We start from the raw sequence: 15,196 nt of genomic DNA, 5'->3' as shown, positions 1-15,196 counted from the left end.
GCCAAGATCTAGTAAAGAGTCTGTATGCTTTTTTTAAATTAACATATGTAACCACAAATCCTTAGGAATTTTAAACTAATGTACATATAAGAGGATTAAACAAATCAATATTTGTTCTCTGTGAACAGCTACTTTAGATACGTTAAGGATCTCTTTTTAAAATCTCTCTCAATGGTAAACTTGTGAGAATTATCCCAATCATTGTCTCAACCTAATTTTCCACTTAATTGTTTAATTTTTTCACATCAGTTCTTTCTAGAGGAGATTTAGGGTGATGAATATGAGACACATCTGTTTTACATACACACATGCACACACATGCATACATGATATGATTAATACAATAAAATTTAAAAGGCTGTAAAAAGAAGGAAGACAACTCAAGTCTGTCTCAATTCAGTATAATTTGTGTAAGTTTTCTTATGTTGGCACTCTAGCAATATAAAAAAAATCAGCCCAATACCTTTAAATATTTTATTGACAATATTAGTATATACTATCAAGATATTTTCAGGCAGGTAGTAAAAGTAAATATGACTTAACTCGTATCTTCTATTGTACTATAGGTATTAAAATGATGTAATGTTGTATAGTCTTTTTTAAAAAAAGCATGTGTTATTGTCCTGAATAACCTCTATCTTCCCTTCACACACAAACGACTTGATAGTATATGGTACAGTTCTAAGATAAAGGAAAAGTTTCATTTAGCAGGTTCACTTGAAATATATTTAAAATGAAAATATGACATTTTCATTTGTGACATCAACAGGACCTAAACTGGATACATGAGAATGGTAAATATTCAGACTTACCTGAAAAGCCAACTGTTTTAAGTGTTTTCAGCCCACACGTAAAGATTTCATATCAATGAATAGTAATTCCATTAGGGGTGTTCTTTTAAAAGATCATGAGCCAAAATATTTCTTGTAGTAAAAAATTTTATTTATGGTGGAATTTCCAAAATTTCTTATATCTTGAAATTATCCACAAAGTACTATTTTGTGCTTACATTTAAAAGATACATTTCTTACAAGAAAAGATCAAAATATATACATTAGGCAGTATTATATTTTTATTTAATACAATATAACTAAAGGATTAAAGAGAAAAGAAATAGTTAAATATATTTAAAATTCCATTTAACTGATTCTCAGCTGTTTTAATGTTTTAAAGAAAAAAATAAAGCTCTAAACACCAGAGACATTTTGATGAGCAATATTTATAATATATATATGTATATATAAGTTAAGCATTGCAACAAGTTACCTTCAATGAATGGCCCCCCTATCAGAAATAGTATTACCGGAACTATGTATTAATATCTAAAGCAAAGAATAATAAAGAAGAAGAAAGTATTATTTGCAATGATGACTTTTTAGTTAAATACACTTTCTTATAAAGTGGCAAAGTAATCTTTACAAATTTACAACTGAAAAGAAATCTTTATATACATGTTGTCTTGGTTTGGGACTTTTTGAAGCCTTCTTCTTCCTGTGTATTAGGCCCTCCTGGAAGAAGTCATATAGACCAGAAAATTAGTTCACAGGACATGATAGATAAGCCTGGAACCAGAAGCCCCTGGAGTTGCAGGCTGTGAATCGGTGCTGGCAACTGGAGAGAGAGAGGCGGGATCCTGGAGAGGCAACCCGGGTTGCTCTGAGGAGGTGATCCGGTCCACTATGTTGGATAAGCAATCCAAGCTGGATAAGGAGTTTTTATCTGTGGCATATACTAAGGATACAAGAAGAAAAGCATTAAAAAATAATTAGCCCAAGATAGACAGATTTGCTTATGTTGCTCCTTAAACTGTAGGTCAGCTCCTCTGACACCCAGAGGTCAGGTGGTCACAGAAAGCCTAACATAGAAATTTGCAGCAAATATCTGGCAATTCCTGAGGGGTAGAGGTGGGGAGTGGGGAAGCCCCTTGATAATATTTCAAGCAACAGTGTGTGTGCATGTGTGTATGCATGTGTGCATGCGTGTCTGCTAGGGGGATTTGGAGCAGAAGATGTGTTTATTTTGCTTTACCAAAGCCTCCCTATAAGAACAATCACTTCCATTCTCCCTTCCCCAATACTATCAGGAAGAACAGAATTTTATAGGCTGAATTGTTAGGTTGAACTGGTAAAACTCCTGTGAAGTTATCAATTCTTACCATTTGATACATCGGGACAGTAGATGCTGTCAAAAGTGCTGCTCTTTCTGGACCAGACAGGACTGTTACATTCGGGCTATAATACAAGATACACAACAAAGTTTGTTTTCAGGTCTTGGCAAAAGATGTTCTGACCAACAGTGAGGCTGTGCTTGCCCACCAGCTCTGTAACCGAACACTGTCAATCACCTTCACTGCCTTGATTTAGGAAGGGCTAGCCCTCTCCAAATTCCAAGGGCACTGAGGTCAATCTCTGTGCTTGAAGAAGAGGAGAGCAGCAGCAAAGGGAAGAGGGGGTGGAATTCAGCAGCAGTGTGCATTGGGTTAACCATGCAAAATGGATTGGAGTAGAAGAAAGCCACACTAATTCAGGGAAAGAACACTTTCCCAGGGCAAAAACACATTAAAACCTGGCAGCCTTGGAGCAAACGCCCTCTAAAAAGAATGCATCAACATCTTTCAGCCAGGCCTCATTGGAGCAGGAACTGGGGCCGTGTGGGTATTTCTTTCCATTTCCTCATTAAGTTAGAAACGGTGCCTTTAGATATTAGCGTAGGGCATGATCCACAGATGGCATATTTTGAAAATAAATTCAGGAATGGAGAAAACATCTGAGTGATCATTCCCAGCCATCCATCTTCCATGTCAACTCTCGATTACAGTATACACCTAGAACCTGCTAGAAAGTTAAACTAAAATCTTGTTCAGCAGCGGTTTGGGGAGTCTTTCTAAATGTAGACCCCTCTCTTCTTTTAAAGCAACTCAGCATCTGCCTCCACCCCACTCTCCCCACTATACCAGGTTAAATGAGGTATAAGAACTTTAGAAAAGATTAGGGTAGCCTAGCAGGTACCAGATCTATTGCTTACCATGCCATCAGAGCAGTTGGAGGTGGGGCTGGTGGGCTCCGAGCAGCTCTGTCCCGGCAGGCTATAGTAGTTCTCCACCTGCTCTCTCAGCAACTCCTGCAGGCTCTCGATGTAGCGGATGGCATTCCTGAGGATCTCCACCTTGGGCAGCCTCTGGTTGGGGTTGGTCATGGTACACCTCTTGAGGGTTTCGAAAGCCTGGTTGACCTTCTTCAGGCGCCTCCGCTCGCGCATAGTGGCTGCCTTCCGCCGATCCATGGTGGTGGACTTCCTCTTGCAGGCTTTGCAGGCCCACATGAGGCAGTGACCAGCCTGGTGGTGGCCGGTAGGCGCTCGCACGTGCTCGTCCTCGTCTGAGCCCTGCAGCTCTGCTTTGTGCGCTCCGAAGGCAGCCACTCGCGGCACAAACTCGTCCCCAAATTCACCCTCGGGGGACGGGATACAGGAGCCGTCGTAGAAGTACTCAGAAGGTGAGAACTGGCAGCCATCCATCACGTCCATCCTGCAGAGAGGCAGGCGGTGCCCCTGGACGGCAGCGAGAGGGATGGGGAAAAACGGAAGCCTGGCGCCTCCGCCGACGGGCAAATCCCGGGCGGAGCTCGCTAGTCTGTCGCTCCGGTAATTAACAAGGGCAGACGCCTCTTGGCCTGGGTCGACAAGCTGGGGTTGGGGTTCTTTATATATTCTTTCGGGAGGGAGGCTGGCCCCAGTGGCCAGGCACTATTAGCATATCCCACCGCAACCCCCGCGGGGGCTGTCTGGACAACCCTCCGCCTTTCCTCTAGAGACAATCTGCTGTGTACTGCCCCTTTTGACGCTAATGGTTTTACTGCATTTCTGCTGGGGCGGGAGTGGGTCCCCAACCTGCTCATTTGCACTCTCTAGATAAGCTAAAACAAGGGATCGCTTAAGGAGTGTTTCACACAAAAGTAACGAAGGCAGTCCAACTTTTTGCAATTGCACACACATTTTAAAATAGTGGTAATAAATAGAAATCCCTTTCAGCTGGCACCAAGAGCTGACCTGACCTCCCAATCCTGGGCATGAGGAATCACCTGATTTGGGGGTGTTTGTTTCTCTTTTTCATGAACTTTAATTATCTCGAAATTTTTTTCCAGCAATTGGATTGAATACGGTTATTAAAAACTTGAAGTGGCATTTTCAATCTTGGAGTGAATACAGGGTTTGCCTTTTAAAATCTATTTTGTATAGCTTCAGATGAGTAAAATTTTGCTCAGATTGTCATTTATTCTAGGCTCTACCTTATTGAGGGTATGGAGGGAGGTTCCTTTTCCCATGACGGGGCTTGCTCTGAGTTCTCCCTGTATGTCTGCTCATCTAAAAGGAGGTGGGGCACAGGAGGGCCAGGTGACCAGGAACATTCCTCCCGTTCTTGCTTCCTTCATTTTCCCCTTCTGTACGTATTTGTTGAGCACCTTCTCCTTTGTGCCAGGCCTTCCCTAGATCCTGAGCAGGCCAAAGACCTGCATTGAAAGTGTCTCTAAGATTTCCCATAGAAGAAGCCCAGTTTTCGACGGCAAACTCCCTTTCCAGGGGCGAGTCTCCTTTCTCCCTCTCTTTCTGCTCCGCCCTGTCATTTCTACAGACTAAACAGCCAAGCTGGGCTTTGGGGTTGCTAATTTTCTGCTTTCAGGCAAACTAACACCGTTACAGATGCGTCCCAGCTGCCGCCACTGCAATCCTTGACTCGTGTAAAATTTCCAACTCCTCAAACCAGGAGTAACTTCACACACTTCAGTGACAAAAGCCTTCCAGAAAAGCAATCACAGCAGGGTCTTTAGAACTTCGATGGATAGAAGGCAAGAGGGGAGGGTTGTCATTTAAGTGAGAATGAATCTATTAATCAGCTTTTACCAATTCTCCTCCACCCTTAATCCACTTTCAGGTTATTTGGGTTGGGGAGGTGCTGTTTATATTTAGGAAAAGCAATTACTTAAGGTCTACACAATTAGCCTGGGGTTTTGGACTAGGTCTTGTGGCCTCATTAAAAGAAGCAGGAGTGTTCTCAACTCAATCTAGGGTAACCCAGTTCAATAAATATAGTGGCTACAAAGTTATTGGGAGGAGGATGGAGTTTTCCTTCCTATTATTATTATTATTTCTTTCAGTGAATGGAACTTTGTACTTTTTTTTGCAGAATTATTTTCTTAAAGCAACACTGGTTCATTGATCCAGCATCTTCAGGGGCCAGAGAAGTAGCAACCTTTTCAGGGTGAGATCTTCTCTCTAAAGTGAAGACCTTGAAAACCAGAGGTGGGAGAGTGACACTGTCAGTCACTAAGGTTTGCTAGCCACAGCATTGCTGTCTCCTCTCTTCTGTCCTGTCATCTCTAAGACAAAGATCTCTCCTGAAAATCAGGCTCCCTCTCACACCAATGGGCTGCTTAATCATCTGACCAGTGGGAAATCCATCTGCACCTTTTTTAGGGCTATTAACAAGTCTATGCCTTTGAAATGAATACGGTATCCAGGGCTATGCCAGATAAAAAGAGGCAAGTTCAAGAAGAACCCAGGTGGAATCTAAGATGCCATCCACGCTGGTGGAAACATTCAAATGCACAGCAAATGCAAAGCACATTGCTACCTCTGAAATACAATAGTGGGTAGATATCCCCCCCCCCAGGAATTCTCAGCCAAGTCCCACAGTTTCTGTTAGCAGCCATATGACCACTTTTTAATTTTTTTGGCTGTGGAGTCCACAAATTAGCTCGGACTTGTGCTTTGGACACAAATAAACTTGGTCTTTAAGGTTTGAGTGAAAGTTAGAGGTTACGCTTCTGCTCATCTTTCAGCTAATTTCTGAAAGCACTTAACGTGATTTGTACTCAAGCCCCTCAGCGTGAAATATTTTTAACTAACAATTATTGAGAATTTTCTATTTGCCCCGCACTGTTCTCAACCCTTTCCATAGATTAACTTAACAATTAATACTCCAAACCACCCTGTGGGAGCTATTATTGGGCCCATTGTAGAAAGAAAGTAAACCCGAGCTCCAGGGACTAGGTTATTTGCCCCAAGGTCACACAGGATTGGAAACTAGGCATCCTGTCATTACAATTCCTACTCCTAGAGGTGATTTTGTTTGTTTTCTTCTTCAATTAATTTAGGCTCCGTGAGCTTCCTTAGGGCTCCAAAGCAGAAACTCGCAAAAGCTGGCTACTCAACATTTTTCCCTGGCTCCTGTGCCTGGGAAGACGCTGTCACTCAGGAGCCTCTGTCAGTAAGCGTAGTTCTCAGAGGTTAGAGCTGTCTCTGGTAAGGTGATCTCAAAACAAAGTTACCAGAGTGCCGCGAGCGAGTGGAACTAAAGAAGCCGAGAAAACACAAGCGCCCGGCGGCTTAATGGGACTTGCTAGCAGGAGAACAGGGTCCGGAGTTGAGAGCCCTTGGGACGCAAGTGCTGAAAATAGGATCTCAGAGCACCAAAGTAAAAAGAAATAAGACAAAACTTTTAAAACGCTGTCAGGGGCGAGGGAAGAAAGAGAGAGAGAGAAAAAAAAACAAAAACAAAAAAACAGCAATATGCTAAGACGGTAGGCAGCCAGCACCACAAAGATGGCTACAGTGTCCCAATTCAGGAGCGGTCTCCCTGCTCTTTTCCCAGGGGAGACCTGGAAGGGGAAAAATAAAGAACTGGGTGAGCAACATAGAGAAAAGCATTTTTTTTTGAGTGGGTTGGCTAGGGAAGCATGGGAAAAGTTTTAAAAATGGCTCTGAAAAGATCTACTCAGGACACCCTTTTGTACTCAAAGTCGGACTAGATTGGCTTTTGCTCCTCACACAAATCATTCTCAGTAAACTATCGCAAGAACAAAAAGCCAAAAACTGCATATTCTCACTCATAGGTGGGAATTGAACAATGAGAACACATGGACACAGGAAGGGGAACATCACACTCTGGGGACTGTGGTGGGGTGCGGGGAGGGGGGAGGGATAGCATTGGGAGATATACCTAATGCTAGATGACGAGTTAGTGGGTGCAGCGCACCAGCATGGCACATGTATACATATGTAACTAACCTGCACATTGCGCACATGTACCCTAAAACCTAAAGTATAATAATAATAAATAAATTAATTAATTAATTTAAAAAAAAGAATGAAAATAAGTTTTCCACTATTTCTGCAAAGAAGTGGATTTCTTGCTTGCAGAGAAAACGCACATTTATTTCATATGTAAACAGGTTATTAGAAATGACACTCCAACACTGTCTGCTAGGAAAGTCTACTAGTAGGTAGATAAGGGGAAGAAAACTCAGTCACCTGTGGTGCTATAAATGGATACCCACTAAGGCTCTGGTGAAGTATTTATTTATTTATTTATTTCATTTTATATTCTGAAAAAATAAATACATTTGATTTTCTTACAATTTAGAATTATAGTCAGGTTCTAATTGCAATGACCTTTAAGTAACATCGCCTTTTTTTTTAAGTGAAATCTGTGTTAGTTTAAGCATTATGGCAACACACTAATATTGATGGACAGACCACACCAGCAAAATGATGCTCATACCTTCCTCTTCTAGTAAATTTTGCCCACCCTAGGCTTTCTGCATTGTTGAAAATTCTCTATGCTTTTCTTGGAGGGAGAAACCAAATACATATAGAAGGATACATACATTCCAATTCACTTCTGCCCCTGCCTGCAGATCCTTATCAACTCCTGGACTAAGGGAGTTGTTCTTGATATTTTTTGTATTATAGATGACTTCACAATGTGCTCAACAATTGCAAACTGCTATTAGCTCTGGGAATCAGGCACACCTAAGTAAACACATTAGTACCTGCCAGAGCTGCTGGAAGAATTTGTGAAGACAGCTGAGGAAGACATTGGCCTCTGCTTGAATTAGAGGACTTCCAGGAGAGATCAAAGGCCTAAGTAAGGACATTTAGCAGCCTTGAGAGTACAGAAGGTAGCCAGTTCTTACAGCGTTATCTTTGTTCCAGCACATGGCATAGCCATTCCATCTCAGACTGACTCTGAACTAGGCTTGCAAAAAAATTGCTTTTTTCAGAGTGAAACCTCTATGATGGAGGATCATCTTTTATAAGTGTAATAGTTTAAGGGAGTGACTGGAGGGGCCTGTCAGAGAAATAGCTTGGTGGTTTGGCTCTTTGAGAAAATACTACGTTATTGATAATTTATCAATGCATTGGATTAGGCAATTAGATATTCAAAGCTTAAACAAAAATGTTTAAAAAAATTCCAGCTATGGTGTTGTGGGAGAGCGATTTTGAAATGACAAAATGGGATAAAATGTTACTAGAAGAAAAACACAACTGGGTAAATTCTAACTTTAGTTAAAAAAAAAAAAAGTCTTAATAAAGATAGAGATCACTTTCAGCATCCCAAGATTTCTCTGCTAGTTTCAGAAGTAGTTGTGAACCCTAAATTCCAGCATTCCCTCCACTCCCAAAACAAATGCAAGAGTTTGGAGAAAAATAAATGAGACTGTTAGACCTAAGAGGATTTCCAGTGTTCAGGCTTGGAATTCAGTGATCCAGGTATTGAAATTAGTATGAAAGCCAGCATTTGATTTTCTGCAAATCATTTCTGTAGTAATATAATAAAGAAAATCACTCATTATTTTGTACTTGATAACTTTACACCTGCCTCTGGAAAGAGGCTTGAATTTAATCCCAAATTGCTTATCTTTACCAAGTTATTATGTCTTGATTATCTGCTTCCACAGCCCTGTTTATTTTGGCTTTGGCCTCAGTAAAGATTATCATCATTAATATCAAACAAAAACATTTTAATTGCAAACACACCAAGGATTTCATTGGAAAGCCTAACATGTCATCTGTAGCAGTGGAGGTCACATGAAGTCTTTGGGAAATATTTGCTCTATTTAATGAAGAGACTTCTATAGGCAAACTTATTCCAAACAATTTCTCAAGTTACCCAGCTAAGAGAGATAGAGAGGATTTGGCTTGCAAAGACTGAATAAAATCCATCAACAAGTAAAGTCCATGAATTAATAAAAGCATTCTGCTGTTGAGCCATTTATAACACAGATCTTACTATAAGTATATGCTAAATTATAAATTAAATGAGTTCACCTAATCAGTTACATTATTTTGTGTTGCATAATAAATTTGAATTTTAAAAATAGAAGTGTGCGTATATACAATTTGGGGAAAATCCCTGTTGATTCTCAGGGAGAAAATGATGGGCATCTAATAAGCATAATTAATGGGCATAGACACTACCCAGATATATTCACACACGTTTTGGTTGGATAATCTGAAATGCTTTACCATTTATTTTTTTAAGTTACTGCTCTAATTTGGAGTTCACTAGCTAGCCACTCTTGAGAAAAAGCTTTTGGAAAACAAAAGCCAAGGAGAGCCAAATTTTTCCCCAGACCATAAAATGTTGCTTATTAATTTCCCAAGGCAAGCTGGGCTCAGTGGAATGGGCCTGTAGTCCCAGCTACCTGAAAGGCTGAGGCTGGAGGATCACTTGAATCCAGGAGTTCAAGCCTGGACAACAGGGACACATCACCCCTTAAAAAGAAAAAAAAGGAGGAAAGAAAGAAATTGCCAATGTGCCAAGGCATCTGTTCCACAGAGCATGATGGTTAAGAACACAGGCTTGAATCCACTGATAATTGCCTGGCTCTGAATCCTGGCTCTATGCAGTACTTAACCAAGTGCAGGAAACTCTGTTCCAAGGATCTTCTGTAAAGTAAAAGTAATAGCAGTACCTCTCTCATCTGTTGTAGGATTATGAGTTAATATTTAAATACTAAGAATGGCTCATTTATGTTGCTTTTGTTCTCATTGTTGTCAATACTTTCCCCAGCCAGAGCAAGGAAAGGCTGAAGAAACTATGGCTTTCGATGGAAGGAAAGGGTCTTTGAATTGACTAATGAAGAAGAGAACTGGCATCTAGTGTTTATTTTGTGCCATTTTGGCTAAGCACTTCACATGTGTTATCTCAGTGAATCTTCACAACCTCAGGAGGAAACGGGACTAAGAATGAGCAGTGACTAGCCCTAGACAATGGCAGCCTGGATTCCATCTAGGTAGCCAACCCCACACAGGCTCAGCAGTTTGCATCCGCTAAATCTCCCACCTGCCTCTCCCAAACCTTTAAAAGAGATTGTATGTCAATGTCAGCTTCCACTATGAACCTTTCTGCATTTTAAATTTGTTTTAGAAGAAATCTGAATTTCCCATATACTCAGAAAACGCAGTGACTATTATCCCCAGGAAGAGGCCTTCCTTTCTGAGAGGAAAAAGGGGCAAGATACAGCTCTGTACCTCCAGGGGGCACTGTCTGTGGTGCTATCTGGAACTTAGGTGCGCAATAAGAAGGTCCAGCCTTTGGAGGGTTACGAAGGAAAGGGTGGGCTGGGAAATACTGAATCCGATTTGATTTTCACATCTGGTAACTGAAGACTAGCTGTTGGGGAGGAGGAGGAAAGGTAGAAGTTCAGGGGTGGGGGAAGGGAGTGAAGATGCCACTTACAGAATCTAAGAGAGAAGTCGCAATTCAAAAGAAATGGCTTCCTCCTCTCGTCTGCCTCACTTCCCACAGTGTTTTTTGGTGGTCGTTTCTTCCTGAGGTTACAGGATAAACAAACCTGGCACACGTTGTAAAATCCGCATGGTGAGGAGCTCCTGGGGCTTCTAGCCTCTTTGGGGCTTTGCTGTTTGGCCCGGCTAAGAGGTTGCATGTGTGTTGTTGTTGTCTTTTGCCCTCAACCATTGAAACCTTCCCTCACTTGAAGCCGCCCTCCCTTCAGAGCAGCCCACCCCACCTCCAGAGACAGATTGCCCATTTCTTTTATCTTTCGTATATGGAAAACAAACCCAAGCCAAACGAGGCCTTGAGAATATTCCAGTCTGCTAGGGACCAGTCTAGTTCAAGAAAACTGGGGAGGGGGCCCGAGATCCGGCCCTGAGGATGCCGGATGCAGCCCCGGGAACTCCAGATCCACACTTCAGGACAAGAGCGGCCTGGGAAGGCTAAGAGGGAAGGCAGTTTGGCGGTAAATCCGCTGAAGATCTTTTCGGGAAATGAGCACAGTTTTGGTGTGGTAATTTCTTGCAACCATATTTTCCTAGATTGAAAATTCCATTGTTAACTTTGGGTGAGTAAATCTCACCCAGATCTCCAGGTATAGGAGTGTAAAACCAGACGGAAAAAGATGCTGATAAAAGGAAAAATGACATTTTTCTTCTGGGCACTATTCACTTCCAATGACAAGTGTGAGGTCTACGAGAGATAGGAAAGTATCCAGTTTAATTCAGAAAGGGGAAAGCCAAATTTCCTTTCAATTGGCATGTAAGGAAACACCCAAATAAATGGGCTTGTGTGGTGTCTAAATTAAAATATGGCACCCTTTATTTTTGTACACATGCCTCCAAACATATTTTTCCAGTTCCATCAAATTAGGACCAACTTTGTTCATATAGAAACTTCTTTTTAATATTACAATACCAGGATCCTCGCACATTTTATATACATCATTCCACATTTAAAATATATTTTAGGTTTACATAAAAAAAGAAAGTGCTAATCTATTTACAAAAATACATTAAATACTCCTAACATTAAATGCAACGTTCCCACTTTAGACAGGAATGAACTTCTTTTGAACATGGCACAAAAGGATCACCGTAATAAAAGTTAATATATTATAAAACCAACCAAACAAAAACAAAATAAGGAGGCTAGACCTAAGCCACTCGCGGTTCCAAAAAAATAAAAGCCCAAAGCTGAAAGGCTTTTTCATTTGAGCGTGCACAACAGTTTTCGCAACGTTTCTTTGTGCATGTGTCTCCTTCCCTTTCACCAACTTTTCGGTCTGGGTTCCTAAATGTTAATGTAATGTGACCTAATCTAAAGGATTAGGCCAGGAAGGGTCGGTGGGATCTTCCTGCTGCGTGAAGAAGGTCTCAAGCGCCGGCCCAGTTACTTCTCCACCACTTCCTCCACGCAGGGGAGTTTGCGTTCCTCCGAGGAAATACTGTCCACGATGGAAGAAAGGCATCGAAGGCTACTCGAGGCTGATGAATCAATACTTGCTCCTCCTGAGCGAAAAAACAAACACACAAACATGGCACCCAAAGAAGGAAAATGAAGCAGCTCCGCGCCCCGCGCGAGGCCGCTTTGGCAGCGCAGAAAGGCCTGGTCCCTGCGCGCAAAGAGCGCCCTTTTCGCAGGGCGCGTCCCTGCTCTCGCTTCGAGCCCTCTCGGCCCAAGCATCCTATCCACCTCCCGAATTTTCTCTGGCGCGGCCCAGAGCCCTTTCTTTTACTTTACCTTCCTTAGCCGTTATCACGAGCCCCCTGGAATGATCGGAAACACTTGGCCACTGGGAGCTGCAGGTGCGCAGGAAATCCGCACCCTCAAGCTGGAGGGAAAAGCAAGGCAAGCAGCAGATTAGGAAAGAAACATCGGTTCCGGGGGTGGGGTGGGGTGGGGTGGGGTGGGGGGGGGGCGGCTTTCCTGCTTCCTCGGGCCGGGTACGCATTTCCTGCCTATTGCAAGCACCCGGTCTTCTCGGGTCACTGGGGGTTCATTAGAGACGGAGCGGGAGGGGCGGGCGAGAAAGGGGGAAGGGAAAAAAAAACCAAGCAGCTGGAGGTTAAGGCCCCGAGGAAGGCGTTTAATCAGCCTTTGCATTTCCCTGCCCCGGCAGCATCTAGGCTTACATTTTCTTGTTTGGGTCTGTAGCTGAAGGGGTCCACCCCCAGCTCCTGCATCTTCTCCTGCTGATCCAGCCGGTGCAGCAGGTCCTGCAGCCGCTCAATGTAGCTGATGGCGCTCCGCAGAATCTCCACCTTGGGCAGCCTCTGGTTGGGGTTGGCCACAGTTCGCCGCTTCAGTGCCTCGAAGGCCTCGTTGATTTTCTTTAGCCTCCTCCTTTCGCGCAGGGTGGCGGCTTTTCGCCGGTCAGTGGGGGCAGATTTTCTCTTGCAGGTCTTGCAAGCCCAGATCAGACATTGGCCGGGGCAATGTGGAGGCTGCAGGCCCGGGGGCGCCAGGACATGTTCCTCTCCGCTGCTGTCGCTCCCCGCTTCCGGGGGCATTTGGTCCTGGCAGGGGGACAGGGTACCATCACTCCCTGGATACAAAGGAGAGCCTTCTGCCACTTCTAATGGCTGCAGAGTAACATTTTCCCCATCCAAGTAGAAGAAATAGGAGCCAGTTTCAAAAAGGTCCATCATCATGTTCTCCTCCTTGGCCTCTGACTCGATCTGAACTGGGTGATGGACTCAAAAACCCAGAGGAACCACCCAGATGGCATTTAATTAGTGCAGTGACATAAGTCGACCCAGCTTTATATATAGTAGCTCCTGAAACTCAATCCAACTTTTAGCTGTCATGGAGCATCAGTCTCCCAATGTGATTGCAGCTAGTGCTCTCTAGAACATCTAGTTTGAAAGAAAACTGAGAAGTGTCACCTCCCAGAGTGTTGTGACAATCTATGTGCAGACCAGGTTACACAGAGAGAATCACATAACTTAAACAAAGCATTGAACGCTTCCATTTTGGGCAGTTTAGGTACTAACCTGCTTACAGGACAACTTCAAAACAACTGGGGATTAACATTGCCCTATTCCCCTCCCCCTGCGCTCATCTGAATTCTAAGTATAGACCCATGATGAAAGATTTCAAAGGCAATAGCCATTGCTCCAAAATAGCCGGGTTAATATTTGCAGAGTGGTTCAGTTCCTTTCTTTCTCCTGCCTCTCAAAAAGATGCTATTCCTGTGATTAAAACCATTACAGTCCTTCAAAGGTTATACATGACTTTCAGGCTTCAACCTCAATAGATGCAGGTAAATCTCTTTCCTCTCTTTTACTAAGGCTGCAAGATGATTTGGGAAATGGAGGGGGTGGCTGAAGGGTGCTCACATCCCATGACACTGGTTGAAATGATTCTCTGGGTCCTTCCATAGAGACCTTCCTGGACTATCTTTTTTTTTTTTTTCCTTTGGTGAGAGGGGCAACCAGGATCTGAATTCTGTACCTTTCCATTTGTGGAGCAGTAGTACATATGAGGTAGGGAGTGGGATAGAGGATGGGGTTACAATACATGTAGTAACTCCTCCTTAAAAATAGTTTTAGTGAAAACAAGACTCACACCACAGCTACTTGATATTTCAGCATTTACTTGTGGCCCCCTCCAAGGTGCCTCTCTTATGATTCCAGTTCTGCACACTGTGTGCTCACCACTTTTTCTTTTGCATTCTCACTATCCATTGACTCCAAATAAGTTGTTTGATAGGATTTAAGTGAGAAAGGTTAGCAAGCAAGGCACGAGCAAAGAAACAGCATTTTTTAAATTGCAGCTTGCCCGTGGTCCACAAGACACATGTATTGTTCTTCGGGAGACAGTACAATATGAAGGTCAAGTGTGGGGGCCCTAGATTCCAAAGAACTATCAAGTCCTAGCAAGGTTAATTTCTATGTATATATCCATGGGTAAGTACTAGATCTTGATGTCTTCAAGATGATAGTAGTTTCCTTACAGTTTTAGTGAGGATTCAATCAAATGATACCATGCATGTGAAACACATAGCACATAGCTGCTTGATGAACAGTAGTTATCATTTATAGTATAAAGCCATGTTAGGGCAAAGACTCGTTCCTATGAATGAAATAAAGCATAGCTGTTGGAGAGGCTTTTTTTCTTCCCTCCCTCTGTTGTGTTGTTCTTTCCTTTCCTTTCACCTTTCCTCCTAGAGCTCTGGAACGACTTCCTAGCTATAACTGGCCTTTGGGATGACAGTCAACCTTGGTTTTGGTCTTTGTAGTCAGTGCCTGAAAAACTACGTGGAAACATAAAATCTTATTGCTCTACCCCAAGCAGTAATGATTATAAGCTTTGTTCTTTATGACTTTATTTTAAAAAATGAATAGAGTGAAGATAATGCAGGAAATCAACTGTCAGATAATTTGGAAATTAGCTAATCAAATGGCCTATTCTAGAAGATGATTCTTCACGGTTTCTATTGAGCCACAGACCGGGATGTTAAGCTTTGATATTTTTGGCTGTTTTTATTCCTTATCAAGTTTAATACCTATTCTTAGATTTTTGGAATGGTAGGAAGCAGAGAGAAGAGTTACAAGAGGCCAATACTTCTTCTGTGACTTTTTTTTTCTATTTTCACCAGTTTCTTGGTTGCTC

The 15,196-nt window shown here is 42.6% G+C and overlaps 2 protein-coding genes across 2 annotated transcripts; both read right to left on the bottom strand.

Moving 5' to 3' along the window:
- Positions 1 to 920: 920 nt before the first annotated feature.
- On the bottom strand, positions 921 to 3,677 carry MYF5 (myogenic factor 5). Its single transcript, XM_054444954.1, has 3 exons — positions 3,025 to 3,677; positions 2,156 to 2,231; positions 921 to 1,731 (listed from the first exon to the last, which is right to left on the bottom strand). The coding sequence occupies exons 1-3, from the start codon at positions 3,523 to 3,525 to the stop codon at positions 1,541 to 1,543; spliced, it is 768 nt and encodes a 255-aa protein (XP_054300929.1). The 5' UTR covers positions 3,526 to 3,677; the 3' UTR covers positions 921 to 1,540.
- Positions 3,678 to 11,463: 7,786 nt separating this feature from the next.
- MYF6 (myogenic factor 6) lies at positions 11,464 to 13,319 on the bottom strand. The gene is made up of 3 exons (XM_054444220.1): positions 12,715 to 13,319; positions 12,323 to 12,413; positions 11,464 to 12,090 (listed from the first exon to the last, which is right to left on the bottom strand). Exons 1-3 carry the CDS (start codon positions 13,231 to 13,233, stop codon positions 11,972 to 11,974), a joined length of 729 nt encoding a protein of 242 aa, XP_054300195.1. The 5' UTR covers positions 13,234 to 13,319; the 3' UTR covers positions 11,464 to 11,971.
- Between the last annotated feature and the right edge of the window lie 1,877 nt (positions 13,320 to 15,196).

This window comes from Pongo pygmaeus, chromosome 10 (genome assembly GCF_028885625.2).
Source record: "Pongo pygmaeus isolate AG05252 chromosome 10, NHGRI_mPonPyg2-v2.0_pri, whole genome shotgun sequence".
Classification (NCBI taxonomy): Eukaryota; Metazoa; Chordata; class Mammalia; order Primates; family Hominidae; genus Pongo; species Pongo pygmaeus.
The sequence above is the reverse complement of the archived record's forward strand: the minus strand, read 5'-3'. Positions and strand labels throughout refer to the sequence as shown.